Below are 15,389 nucleotides of genomic sequence, written 5' to 3'. Positions count from 1 at the left end.
GAGAGTGTGTGTGAGAGTGAGAGTGTGTGAGAGTGAGAGTGTGTGAGTGAGAGTGTGTGTGTGAGAGTGAGTGTGTGTGTGAGAGTGAGAGTGTGTGTGAGAGTGAGAGTGTGTGTGAGTCTGCGTGTGCGAGAGTCTGCGTGTGCGAGAGTCTGCGTGTGTGAGAGTCTGCGTGTGTGAGAGTCTACGTGTGTGAGAGAGAGACTCTGCGTGAGCGTGTCTGAGAGAGCGAGAGTCTGCGTGAGAGACATACCAACTGCGCACTGCAACTGTTAGGTATGTATATACAACTTTGTTTTCACTTTGGGCGCCATGGAAAAATCCTGATCACCTTAGGAAGCCTTGAAAAAATTCTGATCGACTTAGGGAGCCTTGAACCGAAAAAGTTTGGGAACCACTGGGTTAACCACTAAGTCAATGAAGTGGTTAACCACCCGTGCAAGGCTTATTGTGGGTAGCGGGGGTGGGTGAAGGGGGTATTTGGCCCTTGGTGGGTGTTTAGGCCTTGCGGGGGGGTGAGGGGGGTTGCGGGTGGACTTAACCCCTTCATTACCTTAGCGGTTAATACCGCTAAGGTAATGAAGGGGTTAAACCTACCACTACCCACCCACAAGGTCTAAACACCCATCCTTGGGGTTAATACCCCCTTCACAAACCCCCGCTACACACAATAAAAACAATACACACACAATAAAATTGCAATATTTAATATACATCAATACACCCCCCCCCCGTGCCCCCAATAATGTCAATCCATTATTTATTTTTTAACATACAGGATTCCCAGACCTACGGTAGTCCCCGGTGGTCCCGACGAGTGTCCGCAGGCCCCACAGTGCACCAGTACCCCAGGGTCTGGGGGTCTCCGGGTGGTTCCCACCAGGTGCCGTGGGCCTCCAGGTGGTCCCCATGGGTCACCGTGGGTCACAATGGGGTCCATGGGTAGGCCCACGAGTGTCTGGGGGCCCTCGGGTGGTCCCTGCAGGTCCGCTGGGCCTCACGGGTGGGTAGCGGGGCAGCGTGGTTTAACCCCTTAATTACTATAGCGGTTATTAACAGCTAGGGTGATTAAGGGGTTAGGGGCCATTAGAATGTCTTTATTATGTCTGTATGCTTTCTGGCAACGGAGGACAGAGGGACCTGCTGTATCATGAGGAGGATGGCCAGCATATTGGTGTGGTAAGTAGAACTGTATTTATTTACATATCTGGATAATAGTTATTTTGCCCATTACTGTACTGTATGTGTTTGGGCAGAGGGGGGGGGGGGGGATTAATTGAAATGTAGGCCATGTTTATTTGTTGACATACAAGGTTGGTACCTTAGGTCTGCGGGGACCTATGGAAACCACATGAGAACCCCCCGGACACCCACGGGTACCACCTGCGGACCCACGGGGGACACCTATGGGGAAGAACCGGGAGCCCCACAGCTGTGGGGGCCCAGCGGACCGCAGGGACCACCCGAGGGCACCCAGACCCCCATGGGAACCACCCGAGGGCCTCAAACACCTGTGGGGTTGACCCGGGGACCCCCAGACACTCGCGGGTCAACCCGTAGACCCCATTGTGGCTCAAGGTGACCCACGGGGACCACCTGGAAGCCCATGGCGCCTGGCGGGAACCACCCAGATCCCCCAGACCTTGGGGTACTGGTGCACTGTGGGGCCTGCGGACACTCGTCGGGACCACCGGGGACTACCATAGCGCTGGGGTATTAATCCTGTATGTTAAAAAATAAATAATGGTTTTACATTATGGGGGTGCACAGGAGGGGGTGTATTGATGTTTATTAAATATTTTTAATATTCATAGTGTAGATGTGCAGGGGGTCTCCAGAGTTGAACCGCGTTGATTTTATGTCCGGGTCCCCCTGCTTCCCGAGATACAGGCCCCATTATGGGGTGCCGGTATCCCTCTGCATTTAAATGTCCTGCGTCACGTGACCGGACCGGACATAAAACCAACGCGGTTCAGCTCCGGAGACCCGCTGCATATCTACACTATGAATGAAATGTATATTAAAAAACATAATTTTCGTCCGAGATTTTCGCTGGCAGAGGCAGCTCTCTCAGAGCAGCTCTCTCTGCAGCAGAAATGTATCGCCGGGTCAGGCCTTTTCAGAGGCTCAATGCTATCGCTGGCAGCAAATCGCTCGTTTTGGCAATATTGCTATGAACGGTAATGAAGGCTTGCTGAATACCGTGATAGCAACGCTCCAAAAAACGGCGATTTAAATGCCATGGAAATATTTTTTATGAACCTTTACTGAATAATTTATTTATTTATTTATAAAATATTTTACCAGTAAGTAATACATTGAGCGATACCTCTCGTTTTCAAGTATGTCCTGGGCACAGAGTTAAGACAAATAATACATGGTTACAAATACAGTTACATAAATGAACAGTTAAAGATACTATATATTATGGGCGTATGAAACAGTTGCAGACCAGATTAAAATGCGTGACAGCCTTAGATTTGAAAGAACTTAAACTGGTGGTGGATGTGAGAGTCTCCGAAACTGTAGGTTGTTCCAATTTTTTGGGGTGCACGGTAAGAGAAGGAGGAATGTCCGGATACTTTGTTGAGCCTTGGGACCCAAGTGTCACTTCCCTGGTTGTTTTCACTTACTGACACATCCGTACTTTTTTGCACGTGAATCATGTACTAGGACTCACATTTAATTACGTACTGTATCATACTCACGTTTGAGCGCCACCTTTGATCTCTTGAGCAGAATTCCTGGACCTGTCGGGTCATATTAGTGAAAGTTAGAACTAGGGCTGTATTAACTCCTTTAGTAGATCATTGGGTTCCCATCCTTTTTCTCTCTCAAAGCACCCCTATTCATAGTGCTTAATTGCAGAGGCACCCCAACAATAGTGCAAACTGCTACACACCTACACGGGACAGACCGTCTCACACACACACACATACACACAAATAAGACAGTCACAGCAAAAAGAAACACAGCAGAACAGATACACACATCCACCAATCCTCACCTCCCTTTGCTCACACTTCTCCTGTCCATACTGCTTCCTCTTCTGCTTGACCCCAGCCTTCAGGCTCCTGGCACCTCCTCCTGGTTGGTTGCATTAGCTAGCAGCAGCCAATCAGGATGGAGGAAACTGTCCAGCCCCCTAGCAACCACCCTGCTTTCTCTCAGCTTTGTAAGAATGGGAAATCCCGCAGATCCCTTTTGATCCTTCAATGGCACCCTGGGGTATAGCCAGTGGCGGATATCCCATTAGGCTTGGGTATACAGTAGGGCGGAATTTTTTTGGAAGAAATGTTGTTCCCCCCCCTCCATATACAAAGGCCCCGCTCTCTTCCCCACTGATTGCCAGGAAAAGTGTAGGGCCTCTGTAAAGGTCTTTTACCTTCTTCGCGCCACCCTCCTCCTTCTGCAGGGTTCGGCGTCATTTCATGTGACGACGCATTGTCATGATAAGGCGATGTCACAAGGCATTGTGTTGTCATGGAAACACGTCGTCACATGACATTGTGGCGTCATTTGATGCCAAGACACTGCAGAAGGAGGAGGGCGGCGCTGCAGAAGAAGGCAGCCCAGGCGACAAAAATGGTACGTGCCTATGGCAAGCAAAATGTTGTATCCGTCACTGGGTATCGCTGAACCTCGGTTGAGAAACACTAACATAGAGTCCAGCTAGCCAAGGATTTACCATGCCCAACTGGCCACTTGACTACTAAGGGTTTAATATGGTAAAATGTAAAAAAATAATTTAGTAATGCAGTTTTGATCACATACCCTATATTGCCTAGTGTTATCTTGACTATGTATACTCCATTGAGCCAGGCCAAGTATTATTTGTGGTCATTTTTACAAGATAGGATATATTTTGCTTAAGTAATCCACTTAAAGATTTCAATTACAAAACAGTAAAAATAAATCTCAAATTCCAAACATTCACAAATATTCCTTAGGGTTATTGATTAAACTGTGATATGGCTGAATGGTGGAATTATCACACAGAAACTCGCCCTGAAAAAAATGGGAGTTTCTGTGTAAGAGTGACCTAACTGGCACTATCACAGTTTAACCCTTTGGGTCCCCTATAGGCCACTATGTCATAGGGTCTGGCACTCCAGGGGCCCCATGATGTACTAGCTACTGTATATCGTAATGCAGCGGTGCGCAAACTGGGGGGCGTGCCGGCTAGATTTTCTGGAGAGGCGCGGCATTTATAGAGGTCCCGCCCTCTCCCCCCGGGCATTTAAATCAAATGCCGGGGAACCGGGCGAGGCCTCTATAATAAACTTACCTTTCCTTCCAGCGACACGTCACCTATCATGGCGATGTGACATCACATGACCCTTCGTGTCATTTGACGCCGGGGTCGAGCAGGGGGAACGGGAGGGGGGGGGGTGTCGCGAGGCACAGAGTAGAGCAGGCAGGGGTGCGCACGGGGAAAAGTTTGCGCACCCCTGTCTTAATATACCTGCTCATTTTTCTAGGGGAGATCGAGAACGTGATCTATGTTAATATGGAAAGGAAAGAGGACGCCTCCCCTTCCCTTCTATCATTGGTTACTGAGTGATTGCGAGTACTGGAGGGGCTGATGCACTCTGGTGCCGTAGCCCCTGGCACTCGTAGGGCTAACGAAGAAAAAAAACCTTAATCCCTTTTACGATTTCATTAATGAAGAAATTGGTTTAACAATGGAAACACCCGTTAAAGAATGTAACTCCTTCACAGATAAATTATGACTGAAAAGAACATAGAAAATTACAGCAGCAGTAGCCAACAGTATAACGGATAAACAAAGCCACACACAGTGTTCTACATACCATTTCTTTGCAATGATTAACAAGCCTCATCTCCATACATTCTGCATGACAATAAAAGGAAGTAAAATGAGCAGATGGTTGGAGAAAGGAACAAACTGAAACAGACAGCTAATGGAACCCTACCAAAGTCAAATTGGCAGAGATTTCGCTATATCCAAAGAGTAATGAAAGTGACTGAAAGGGCACCAGAAGGTAAGAGTGGAGTGTGGACTTTTCAAATAAGAGGACAGCATAAATCTCTGTGGGTGATCTTAGTAGCATGCTGCCGTCCTCAACCGATTCCCTTTTAACCTTTTTTGTGTCACATGGGCTTTTAACCATTGTATAATGATTCACTGACAGCCCTTCTGGCAGTATAGTGATTGAGGTAGCCCACAACACACATACAAGAATGAATATTATCTTGAATTTGTGCGGTGCCAACATATTGTCCTCCCTCCCACATTGTACTGTGCTACAGAATAAAATAGCTTGACAAGAGTACATATATGTTAAGACAAACAGACAAGAGGAAGCAGATCCCTGCCCTAAGCAGTTTGCAATCTAGCTGGATTGGAGTTACAGTAAAACACCAGGTATAGTGTGTGTGAGGGTTTAAGCAAGGGTTAGGGATCAATATCAGGACTCTGACTATGCTGTTCTAGGATGAAAATAAAAGAGAGGAGTCAGGAGTGTTTATAGTAAAACAACATCTGTAACTTCTATTTTAAATCAATGACCTTAATGCTCATTACTACCTCGGACGAACGGAACAATTATGTTCGGTGTTCCCATGCAACATGATATACGGTAATTTAAAGATGGGTGAAATTTCTCTGTGGAGTGTACTGTATCACCCACATTATCTGTTATAATTCAAATTATATTATTTATACAATATTATGTACTGATTTTAGTTTTTTAGTGTTATAAACAAACAAACGGACAAAAACGCATTAGAAGTGCTTCATTTTTTTTGTAATTTATGCACAGTAAAAAATAGTGGACTTAACATAACTGTTTATAAGACTCAATACACACGCACAGTGTTTATACCATAGGGACTTGTATTGTTCCCCATTGTCTTTGCAACGCTTTGACTAGTATTCATTCCTGTGATACTAATAAAGTATGTGCTTAGCTAAGCTCAAGGGTGGGCAAAATATGGCCCACCAAATTATTTCTATCCGGCCCGCTACATATAGGGTCCCCCTCTCTTCATCCCCCCTCCCTGGGCCTTACCCGACAGCGGCGGCGGAGGAAACTCATTCAGGTGGTCCTAACACAGAAAGTAGGCCCCACAGTTGGGTCAACTTCTGCAATCAGGGGACGGGTGGAGGGTTACAAAAGAATAAGGTGGGAGGAGAGTGGGAGAGGGAGGGTTGAGAGAAAGTAGATGGGGATAGTGAGAAAAAGGAGGGGGAAGTGTGAAAGAAAGGAGAGTGGTGGAAGCATGTAGGGGAGATGCATGTGAGAAAAATAGTACAGTATGTAGAAAAAAAGCTGGAGAGAAGGGGGCATATGGGATAGAATCTGGAGAGGAGGGGGGCATGTGGGATAGAATCTGGAGAGGAGGGGGCATGTGGGGTAGAATCTGGAGAGGAGGGGGCATGTGGGGGAGAAGCTGGTGAGGACTTACATTAAGTATGTGGCCCGCAGAGCTTACCAAAGCTGGTAAAGTGTCCCACCAGTCAAAATAATTGGCCACCCCTGTTTTAGCTAGTTTGGGTGACACTTTCCTATTTAAACTAGTAACCACCCTAACTCCTGTTACTAGTTCAAATACTTGGGCATATGGTTTGACTCCCATTTAACATTCGGGATGCACATTGATACCCTGACATCCAAAACCTATGCCAAACTAGGTGTACTTTACAGGAACAAATCCTCCCTAACCCTCCTAGTCAGAAAGCGTATCGCACAGCAGTTACTAATGCCAGTCATCGACTATGGGGACATAGTGTATACGGCTCGGCATCCCAAACCCACCTTAGCAAACTTGACACCCTCTACAATTCAATATTTGTTCTCCAATGCAACTACAACACACATCACTGCGAAATGCTCAAAGAACTAGATTGGTCATCACTTGAGTCTAGGCGCAAAGTCTTTCTTTCCTGTCTTGTCTTCAAAGACTTTCTGGGCAAGCTACCCAGCTATCTGAACAAGCTCTTCACCCCTACCACATGCAGCACTTATCTGAAATCTGACGGTTCAGTAAAGTATCCGGACGCTGCTCCTTCTCTTACCATGCACCCCAAAACTGGAACAATATACCGGAGACTCTCACAGCCACCAGCAGTCTAAGTTATTTCAAAACTGAAGCTGTCTCACATGTTAGCCTGGTCTGTAACCGGCACATACGTCTATAATATATATTATCTCTAACTGTGCATGCTATGTCTTGTATATAATGTATACCCTGTTCACTTATGCAACTGTATTTGTAACCATGTATTATTTGTCATCTTAACTCTATGCCCAGGACATACTTGAAAATGAGAGGTAACTCTCAATGTAATTACTTCCTGGGAAAACATTTGATAAATAAATCAACAAATATCCCACTAGGAGGAGCCAAAGAGCTCACTTAAAATCTGCAGTCTCCTCTAAGACCAAAAATCAACTACTGGCATCAGTCTTAAGTAGTATTTTTTAACTTGGTTTTTACATTATAAACTAAAGTATAGGTGTTGCAAGTTTCACCCTTTTGTGTGATGTTGAGCGAAGTGGCAATCTGCTTTGTATGTCTCTGATGTAGTTTGATCTTCTGACAGCGAGGACAGGCTAAGTATTAATTTCCATAACCCCACTGCCCTACCCCCCAAAAAACAATTGTGTCAGTTTAGTTTCATTACATTGCAAAATGTACATTTTTATATAGAGAGATATTCCTTTAACAGTATTTTGTATTTTGCAAATAAGGAAAGCATTACAGTATTACACAACATATAATATATATTAATGATCAAATGAAATAGTAAGTTAGTCTAAATCAACACGGTGTAAGATAACTATTTATAAATAATGCATATGCATTAAAAAGCTTTTGTTGACAAGCATATATTTTCAAATTAATGTGTTTTTTTATGTTGACATTAAATTATAATGGTGAATTTGAATAAGTTTAAGGTTAATAAAAAAAATGTAATTGACACATGATAAAAATAAATGTATTGATATCTAGATCCCACTTATAGAAAAAGTAGAGGTCTGTCTATCTGCCTACTTTTTCTATAAGTGGGAATTTAAGTTGAATTTACCAGTGGGTAAAATGGTGTTCTAATCTAGTCTGCATGCTGTAGTCGTTGAACTCACAACGGTCTTTATTCAATAGACTGTGCATCTGTCATCCCCGTGCTGGTGATGTCAAAATCCACTCCAAGGTAAGGGACAAAAATCTTGCAGGCAGTGACAGAAAAGCTTACTGTGGTAAACACTGAGGACAAATGTTTGAAATATTGTTCATTCTCTCTCTCACTATAATCCCTAGAATGCATAATTTCTGGCAAACTCACTGGACACAAATAATATATTTACAGAAGCTGCTGCGTGACATGAAATTCAAAAGCATCAACGCATACATCATCTAGCAAAGAAACGACAAGAGCCAACTGCAGGTGGCACTGTAGCAAGGTCAAATGGTGACGCTGAAACTTCTCCAAATAAAGACAATGTTATTGGATTGATTTGCTTTACTGCATCATGGAGGGCCAGGCGTGCGGTCTAGGACATTTGGCCGCAGCAAAATGTCCGTGACCATGTCACTGCCGATGTTTAGCCGCCACTCACCTCACCAAAGGGACATCTCTCAGCCAGCAGCTTCATCACTAAGGTAAGCCCCTAACCTAGCCCCTAACCTTACCCTTTACCTTGATCTTAACCCCTAATACCAACGCTACTACTTACCCTAAAAATCTTAACCCCTTAACCTAAAAATCTTAACCCCTTACCCTCAGCCCTTACCCTAAAAACCCCTATCCTTAACCCCTACCCTAACCACTAAAACTTCTTAAATTAACTAACCTTATTGGAAAAATGGCTGGCAGCTGAGTGTCCAGTGGCGTAGTGACTGTGGCGAAGGGTCCCTCAGTGCCAAACGCCGGTGACAACTTGGACGCAGCATTTCAGCCGCGACCAAATATCCGATTCCACAGGAGTGTGGTAGCACTATGTTGTTGTTGCTTTCACCCATTATATTTTAGGGCGTTGCACAGAGCATATGTGTTACTTTATTGTGAATCGATCTTGGACAAAATCCTTTGCTATTGTATAAACATTAAAGGTGCAGGCACCACAAAAACATGGCCTATTTTGAGAATGAGTTCAATGACCACCTTTAAAGCAGATTGCCAAACTTATTATTTATTTTATTTCCAAGCTGTGTTATATTCACTTTTATTGAAAAAGGATAAATGTCTGTAGTAGTGTTCAAATAGCAACCTCTGCTGTTTATTGTAATGTTCTCAACCCCACCAGCAAGCACCGAGCTGCTTTCCAGACAGACTTCAAATAAGGTTTAATAACTTTAGCCTGTAAACCCTTCGGGGCAGGGACTCCTTTTCCTAAATGTCTACTTTTATGTGTGAAGCACTAATTCCTAATAGATTATGTGTATTACTGCCATAAAGCGCTATGCACATGAACGGCACTATATACTGTAAAAAAAGATATACATACATAACGAAAGTACCTTATCTTGACGCTCTCAGATAAGGCTCGTTTGAAATCCAGGACTGGCACAAAATAGGAGGAGCTTAGCAGCCATGTTAACTTTTTGGGACTATTTTTTCAGGAATAAAATCATACCCTCCAACTGTACCTTTTAAGCAGGTACACTACGTGTTTTTTGTGACCTGTAAGACCTGATGTCTGTTAAGCTGCATAGGTTAGAGGACTATCATAGGAAATGCTTGGAAGCTCCCCTGTAGAGCACGAGTAGAGGAACTACTATGGTACATATTGTTACAGTATGTGCAAAATGTTACAGGGTCTGATACTGTTAGAAACAGTGAGCAAGAAAAACACTAGAGAGGTAAAAAGAGAAATTCTACTGTACAGTATGGTGAGGAAATAACAAATTAACATGGAAGAGGAATGGCACCCTTAAGAGTTACTTGAATGGGTGTTTTATGGCTCTGTACTACTTAGATATATGGCACTAAAAGAGGGCTTGCCTCTTAATCTATCTCCTCCCTCTCCCTCTCCCTCTCTCTCCCTCTCCCCTTCCCTCCCTCCTTAGGTCAAAAATTGATGCCTGTTCTCCCACTATGTCCACTCTGTTACTCTTTTCTTATTTACAGCTTCATCTTTGCTTATTAAGAGTTCCTTCTATCTGTCCTATAACTCTCACATCCTAATACATTGCACCGTCACTCCTTTCTTCACTATGCCCATAAACCGTTCTGCATTTAAAGCTCATAACTTCTACCCTTCAACGCAAGATACACTCTTACAAGTCCCAATTTCACCTCTTCTCTCTCCCTCCTTAAGCAACTTGAAGCTGGTTACATTTCTCCTAACCCTGGCCCATTCCATATCCTTATGCTTACCTAATATCCCTGCTTTCAACCATAACCTACATAACGTCATATATATATTTCCTGTCTCTCACCGTCTTCGGATGTGGGATTTCTTTCTCCCCCATTGCCGTTTCCAGCTGTTCTTCATTTTCTGTCCTTCCTATCCTTTGAGTTTCTTGATATCTGTCTTTTTCTCTATTTACCCTACGTATTGCTGTAATTTATTGGTGTCCTTTTTCTGCTACCTCCCCTTATCACTCTGATATTGAGCCCGAGTTGACCTTATTTGTCTCCTCTGACTCTCAAACTCTTCTTTATGGATATTTTAATGTCATATTGATGACCACTCTGTTTAGTGGACTTCGCATTTTCTCACCTTGTTTCCACCTATGACCTTCATCAATGGACTGCTTCCAGCACATATACTGAAAGCCATTACATACAGATGCAGCCACCAGTATTAGAACACTTACCTGGGACATTTTGGGAGATTCTGGGGCAGTCTCACAGTAAATGCCTCAACATTGCCTCAACATTTCTGTGAGATTTTTAATGGCCCATCGGAGTAACACAGTGTTAATGTTGTGTTAATTCGATGGGCCATTAAGAATCTCACAGAAATGTTGAGGCAATGTTGCGGCAATGTTGAGGCGTTTACTGTGAGACTGCCCCAGAATTTCCCAAGCAAGAGTTCTAATACTCGTGGTTGCATCTGTAGACCTTGTTTTACTCAAAACTGTTCACTTTCTGACTTCTACATATCCCTTTTTCTGCTCATGGACCATCACCTAATCTTCTTTGCTGTCTCCAACTAGCCTGTTACACCATCTCCCCTTACAATTCCAAAGATTTGAGGTCTATGGATCTTCAAGCTCTGGAATCCTCTCTTACCCCTAAACTCTCTTCCCTATCCCCTTCTGACCCTGATAATGTTGTCACCACCCCTGCAACTCTATCCTTTCCAACTGCATGAATGAGCATGCTCCCCTTCTTCTATGGCCCTCTCGTTGCTCCAATCCTCAACTCAGGCTCAATAATCAGACATCTACGCTCCTGCACTCGCTTCTCTGAGCGTCTATGGATTAAGGCTTCCACCTGTTCTGTTATAACTCAGCATTATTTCTAGCTACTGTAAGTTATTTTTCAAACATTCTACAAACTATTTTTCATCCTTCATCTGTCTACAAACACAAAGTGGGCTCTATAAGATGAGAAATCCTCTTTGTACCATTCTGTACACGTATTCTCCAGAATTTCCTTTATTTACTCTAGATCAGTGGTAGAGAACAAGATATACCCCTAGGGCCACACATAGCCCGCCGAACATTACATAATATATATATGTCATATATGTAATATATGTAATATATATATATATATATATATATATATATATATATATATATATATATATATATATATACACATACACAGGCAGACAGGATGTTACAGCTGTGGGTAGGAGCTTATCCCTGCCCCCTCCAGTAAGCTTCTTAAAGCCAGAATTCGGATTAATATTGTCCCACTCCTCTCTTTACACTTGGAACTAGTGATTAGTATTGTCATTAGATAGCTCAGGGAGTCTGTTGCCCACCAATGCTCCAGATGCTCTCATCTGATCCCACCACTCACTCACATTTCCAACTCTTTTCTATCCTCCATTATCTTTCCTTCCAACTTTAAGCATGCTGCTGTGAACCCACTTTCAATAACAACATTATTCTCCTTTATCTTACATAACTCTGCCGTTGTGAATCTATTCTCAAGAACAGCACTCCCTAAACAATCTAACTGTAGCCTGGTCTCTCTCCTGCATTGTGCCTCCAAACGTTTATAATGGCTTTATCTTACTTTTATCATCCTGCATGCTTTCTTTCCTCAAGTCCTACGCTCTACTAGCTCTTCAATCAGGGGTTTGCACTACTCACTCTACTAAACAGCACTAGCCAAAGTAGCAAGTACTGTAACCTCCACATTGCTAAATCCCAAAGACATTACTGCATTTTCATTGTACTTGACCTGTCTGCAGCCTTTGAAACTGTTGACCACCCTCTTCTCCACACTCTTCGCTGCCTTAGTGTTTATGAAAAAGCGCTCTTCTGGTTTTCTTCCTATCTCGCTCATCATTCCTTTAGGTTATTTATTGCTAACAACTCTTCTACCTCCTTTTATCTATCTGTTGGTATACGTCAAGGCTCAGTTCTGGGACCTTATTCTTTCTATACACTCTTCCTTGGTGACCATATTAATCATTTTGGCTCAAGGTATCACCTGTACGCAGATGTCACAGCTGTATCTATGCACACCGAACCTCACATCTGCAGTACAGTCACAGGTCTCCATTTGTCTAACGGCAATCAAATTTTGGATGGCAACTACAGTAGATGCCTCAAATTCAATACTGAGCTTCTCATATTCCCTTCTAAATGAAGCTCCATTGTGCCCTTTACGATAACAGTGAATAACACAACAATCCATTGAGTTCCTCAAGTCTGTTGTCAAGGTGTCATATTTGACTCTTTCCTTTCATTTTACCCTCAAATGAATGCTATTATCTTGCTGCTAGCTTCTCAGTAATATAGCTAAAATATGACCGTTTCTCTGTTTTTCTACTACTAAAACATTAATGCATGCCCTAATTATCTCCCTTCTGGGCTTCTGCAACCTTCTCCTCACTCATCAACCTGCCTTGCAGCATTCTACCCTTCATTCTATGCAGAATGCTGCTGTGATGATACTTTTGTTTTCAAGCGCTTTCTGCTTCCCCCCTACTAAAAACTCTCTGCTGGCTTCCCATTAAATCTGCATTCATTACAAAATAATTTCTCTTCACTCCTTTGCAACTCCTTATCTCGGCTTTATTTCTCACTGTTCCCATATTTGCTCCCTACGGTATGCTCTGATTAAGGCAGTCTTCTTTTCTCCTACAGGGCCACAACTCCTCAAGTGGGTCGATATTAAAAAAGATGAAAAATAACAGGCAGAACAACAAAAATGTATACATTTTAAAATCTGCATCATATAACTCCTCCCTAATACAAGCTGACTAGTATAGATGCAATATGCCAGGGGAGTGCAACCTTTTTGAGCCGCGTCCCCCTACCTGCTCCCCCTCACCTTGTTTGGTGGCGTCAAATGACGCTGCGGGGTCACATGGCGTGACATCACGTGACCCTGTTACCATGGAGACGGATGTGTGATGTTACTCCGCATGACACCGCTGTGTCATTTGACGCTGCAATGCCATAGCAACGCGGCTTACCAGCTCCGCAGAATCCCGGTAAGTGAGTTGCAGAGGCCTCACGCAATCCCTCGGCCTTTAATTTAAATGCCACGGGGCCTCTGAAACTGCCTGCGTCCCCCTGCAATATGCCACACTTATTAAACATTGCTGTCACGGGAGACCAAGACTTATTAACACATTACTACTGGGATTCTGGATTGAGCACAACAAAGAGGGTAAAATAAATTGTAATTTATTTCCTTTTAAGACAAACACACCATTCTTCACAATTACACTCAATATACACTTTCTGGGATGGGGGAAACGAAATACAGTGGTGTGAAAAAGAAAGTACACCTTCTTTGAATTCTATGGTTTTACATATCAGGACATAATAACAATCATCTGTTCCTTTGCAGGTCTTAAAATTAGGTAAATACAACCTCAGATGAACAACAACACATGACATATTACACCGGGTCATGATTTATGTAACAAAAATAAAGCCAAAATGGAGAAGCTATGTGTGAAAAACTAAGTATACCTTATGATTCAATAGCTTGTAGAACCACCTTTAGCAGCAATAACTTGAAGTAATCGTTTTCTGTATGACTTTATCAGTCTCTCACATCGTTGTGGAGGAATTTTGGCCCACTCTTCTTTACAACGCTGCTTAATTCAATGAGGTTTGTGGGCATTTGTTTGTGCACAGCTCTCTTAAGGTCCAGCCACAGCATTTCAATTTGGTTGAGGTCTGGACTTTGACTGGGCCATTGCAACACCTTCATTCTTTTCTTTTTCAGCCATTCTGTTGTAGATTTGCTGGTGTGCTTGGGAAAATTGTCCTGTTGCATGACCCAATTTCGGTAAAGCTTTAGCTGTCAGACAGATGGCCTCACATTTGACTCTAGAATTACTTTGGTATAAAGAGGAGTTCATGGTCGACTCAATGACTGCAAGGTTCCCAGGTCCTGTGGCTGCACTGTATAATGTCCACGGAATGAATAACTTGAAAACAAAGTCTCTAGGCACCACTGCACGGGAGCGGGGTGGTGCGCGAATAGAGCTGTGTGACAGTCCTTGGCTAGGGGCACGGAATGCAACCCCTGTATCTCCGCCGAAGGAAAACTTTTCGTTAAGTCCTTATAGGATTCATTCGGGAATCCTTAGCTCAAACGAATTCTGGAAGAAGGGTGCAATTCTTTGTTAAGATGGTTTTAACCCCTCACACTCCGGACTCCGCTGATGCTGGAATGCACCTTGGTTGAAACTTAAGATGTTTCTAAGCTGAATCTTAGCTGAATCTGACTAAGACCGGGCTGCAGGCATTCTTACAGGCTTAAGACTCCTATCCTTAACCTTTACAGCCAATCCCCCCGTGGGAATAACTTTTCTCGCCTATCCCAGACTTGCCAGTAGCTCAAAAACCTGGCAGAGGTGGCTTCCCGGTCTGCTAAGAGCATGTGCTAACTTGGCACCTATGCTGCTTATCATACGGGACCCAACCCCTTACCTGGCGACAGTAAGTCTGGGTGTCGGCTACCATTTGTTAATAGCCCGCACTTTACACCTGTTCAGGGCACTTGACTGTATCCCGCCCTAACACTTCAGGGTCTCTGAGGCTTTCAACTCCGGACTTCTCTAGACATTGGGGCACCAGTGCAGCAGGGTGCCCATTGAAGTACGCAGTTGGAACTCCCTCAGCTCATTCATCCCTAACATATGTGAATGTTAATGGATTAACTGCTGGGCTGACAGGAAAAAGGTTCCTGTCTTCATATTTTAAAATACCTAAAACACAGGTTATTTTTATACAGTATGTCATTTCTACATATGGTGGTGGTATTAAAA

The 15,389-nt window shown here is 43.5% G+C and overlaps 1 protein-coding gene across 11 annotated transcripts in view; it reads right to left on the bottom strand.

Annotated features, from left to right (window-relative positions):
* The window catches only part of AIG1 (androgen induced 1), a 448,408-nt gene that overhangs the window by 100,542 nt on the left and 332,477 nt on the right, over positions 1–15,389 (bottom strand). For 3 of the 11 annotated variants that reach the window (XR_012801079.1, XM_075597122.1, XM_075597119.1), the window contains one exon: positions 2,709–2,750. The exons of the other annotated variants lie outside the window; for them this stretch is intronic. Coding sequence is in view for 2 of the 3 variants with exons in the window: in XM_075597122.1 (XP_075453237.1) it covers positions 2,709–2,750 (42 nt within the window). In the remaining variant the exon portion in view is untranslated. The remainder of the gene's footprint in view (positions 1–2,708; positions 2,751–15,389) is intronic. 11 annotated transcript variants of the gene reach the window in all.

This window comes from Ascaphus truei, chromosome 4 (genome assembly GCF_040206685.1).
Source record: "Ascaphus truei isolate aAscTru1 chromosome 4, aAscTru1.hap1, whole genome shotgun sequence".
In the NCBI taxonomy this organism is placed as follows: domain Eukaryota; kingdom Metazoa; phylum Chordata; class Amphibia; order Anura; family Ascaphidae; genus Ascaphus; species Ascaphus truei.
The sequence above is the reverse complement of the archived record's forward strand: the minus strand, read 5'-3'. Positions and strand labels throughout refer to the sequence as shown.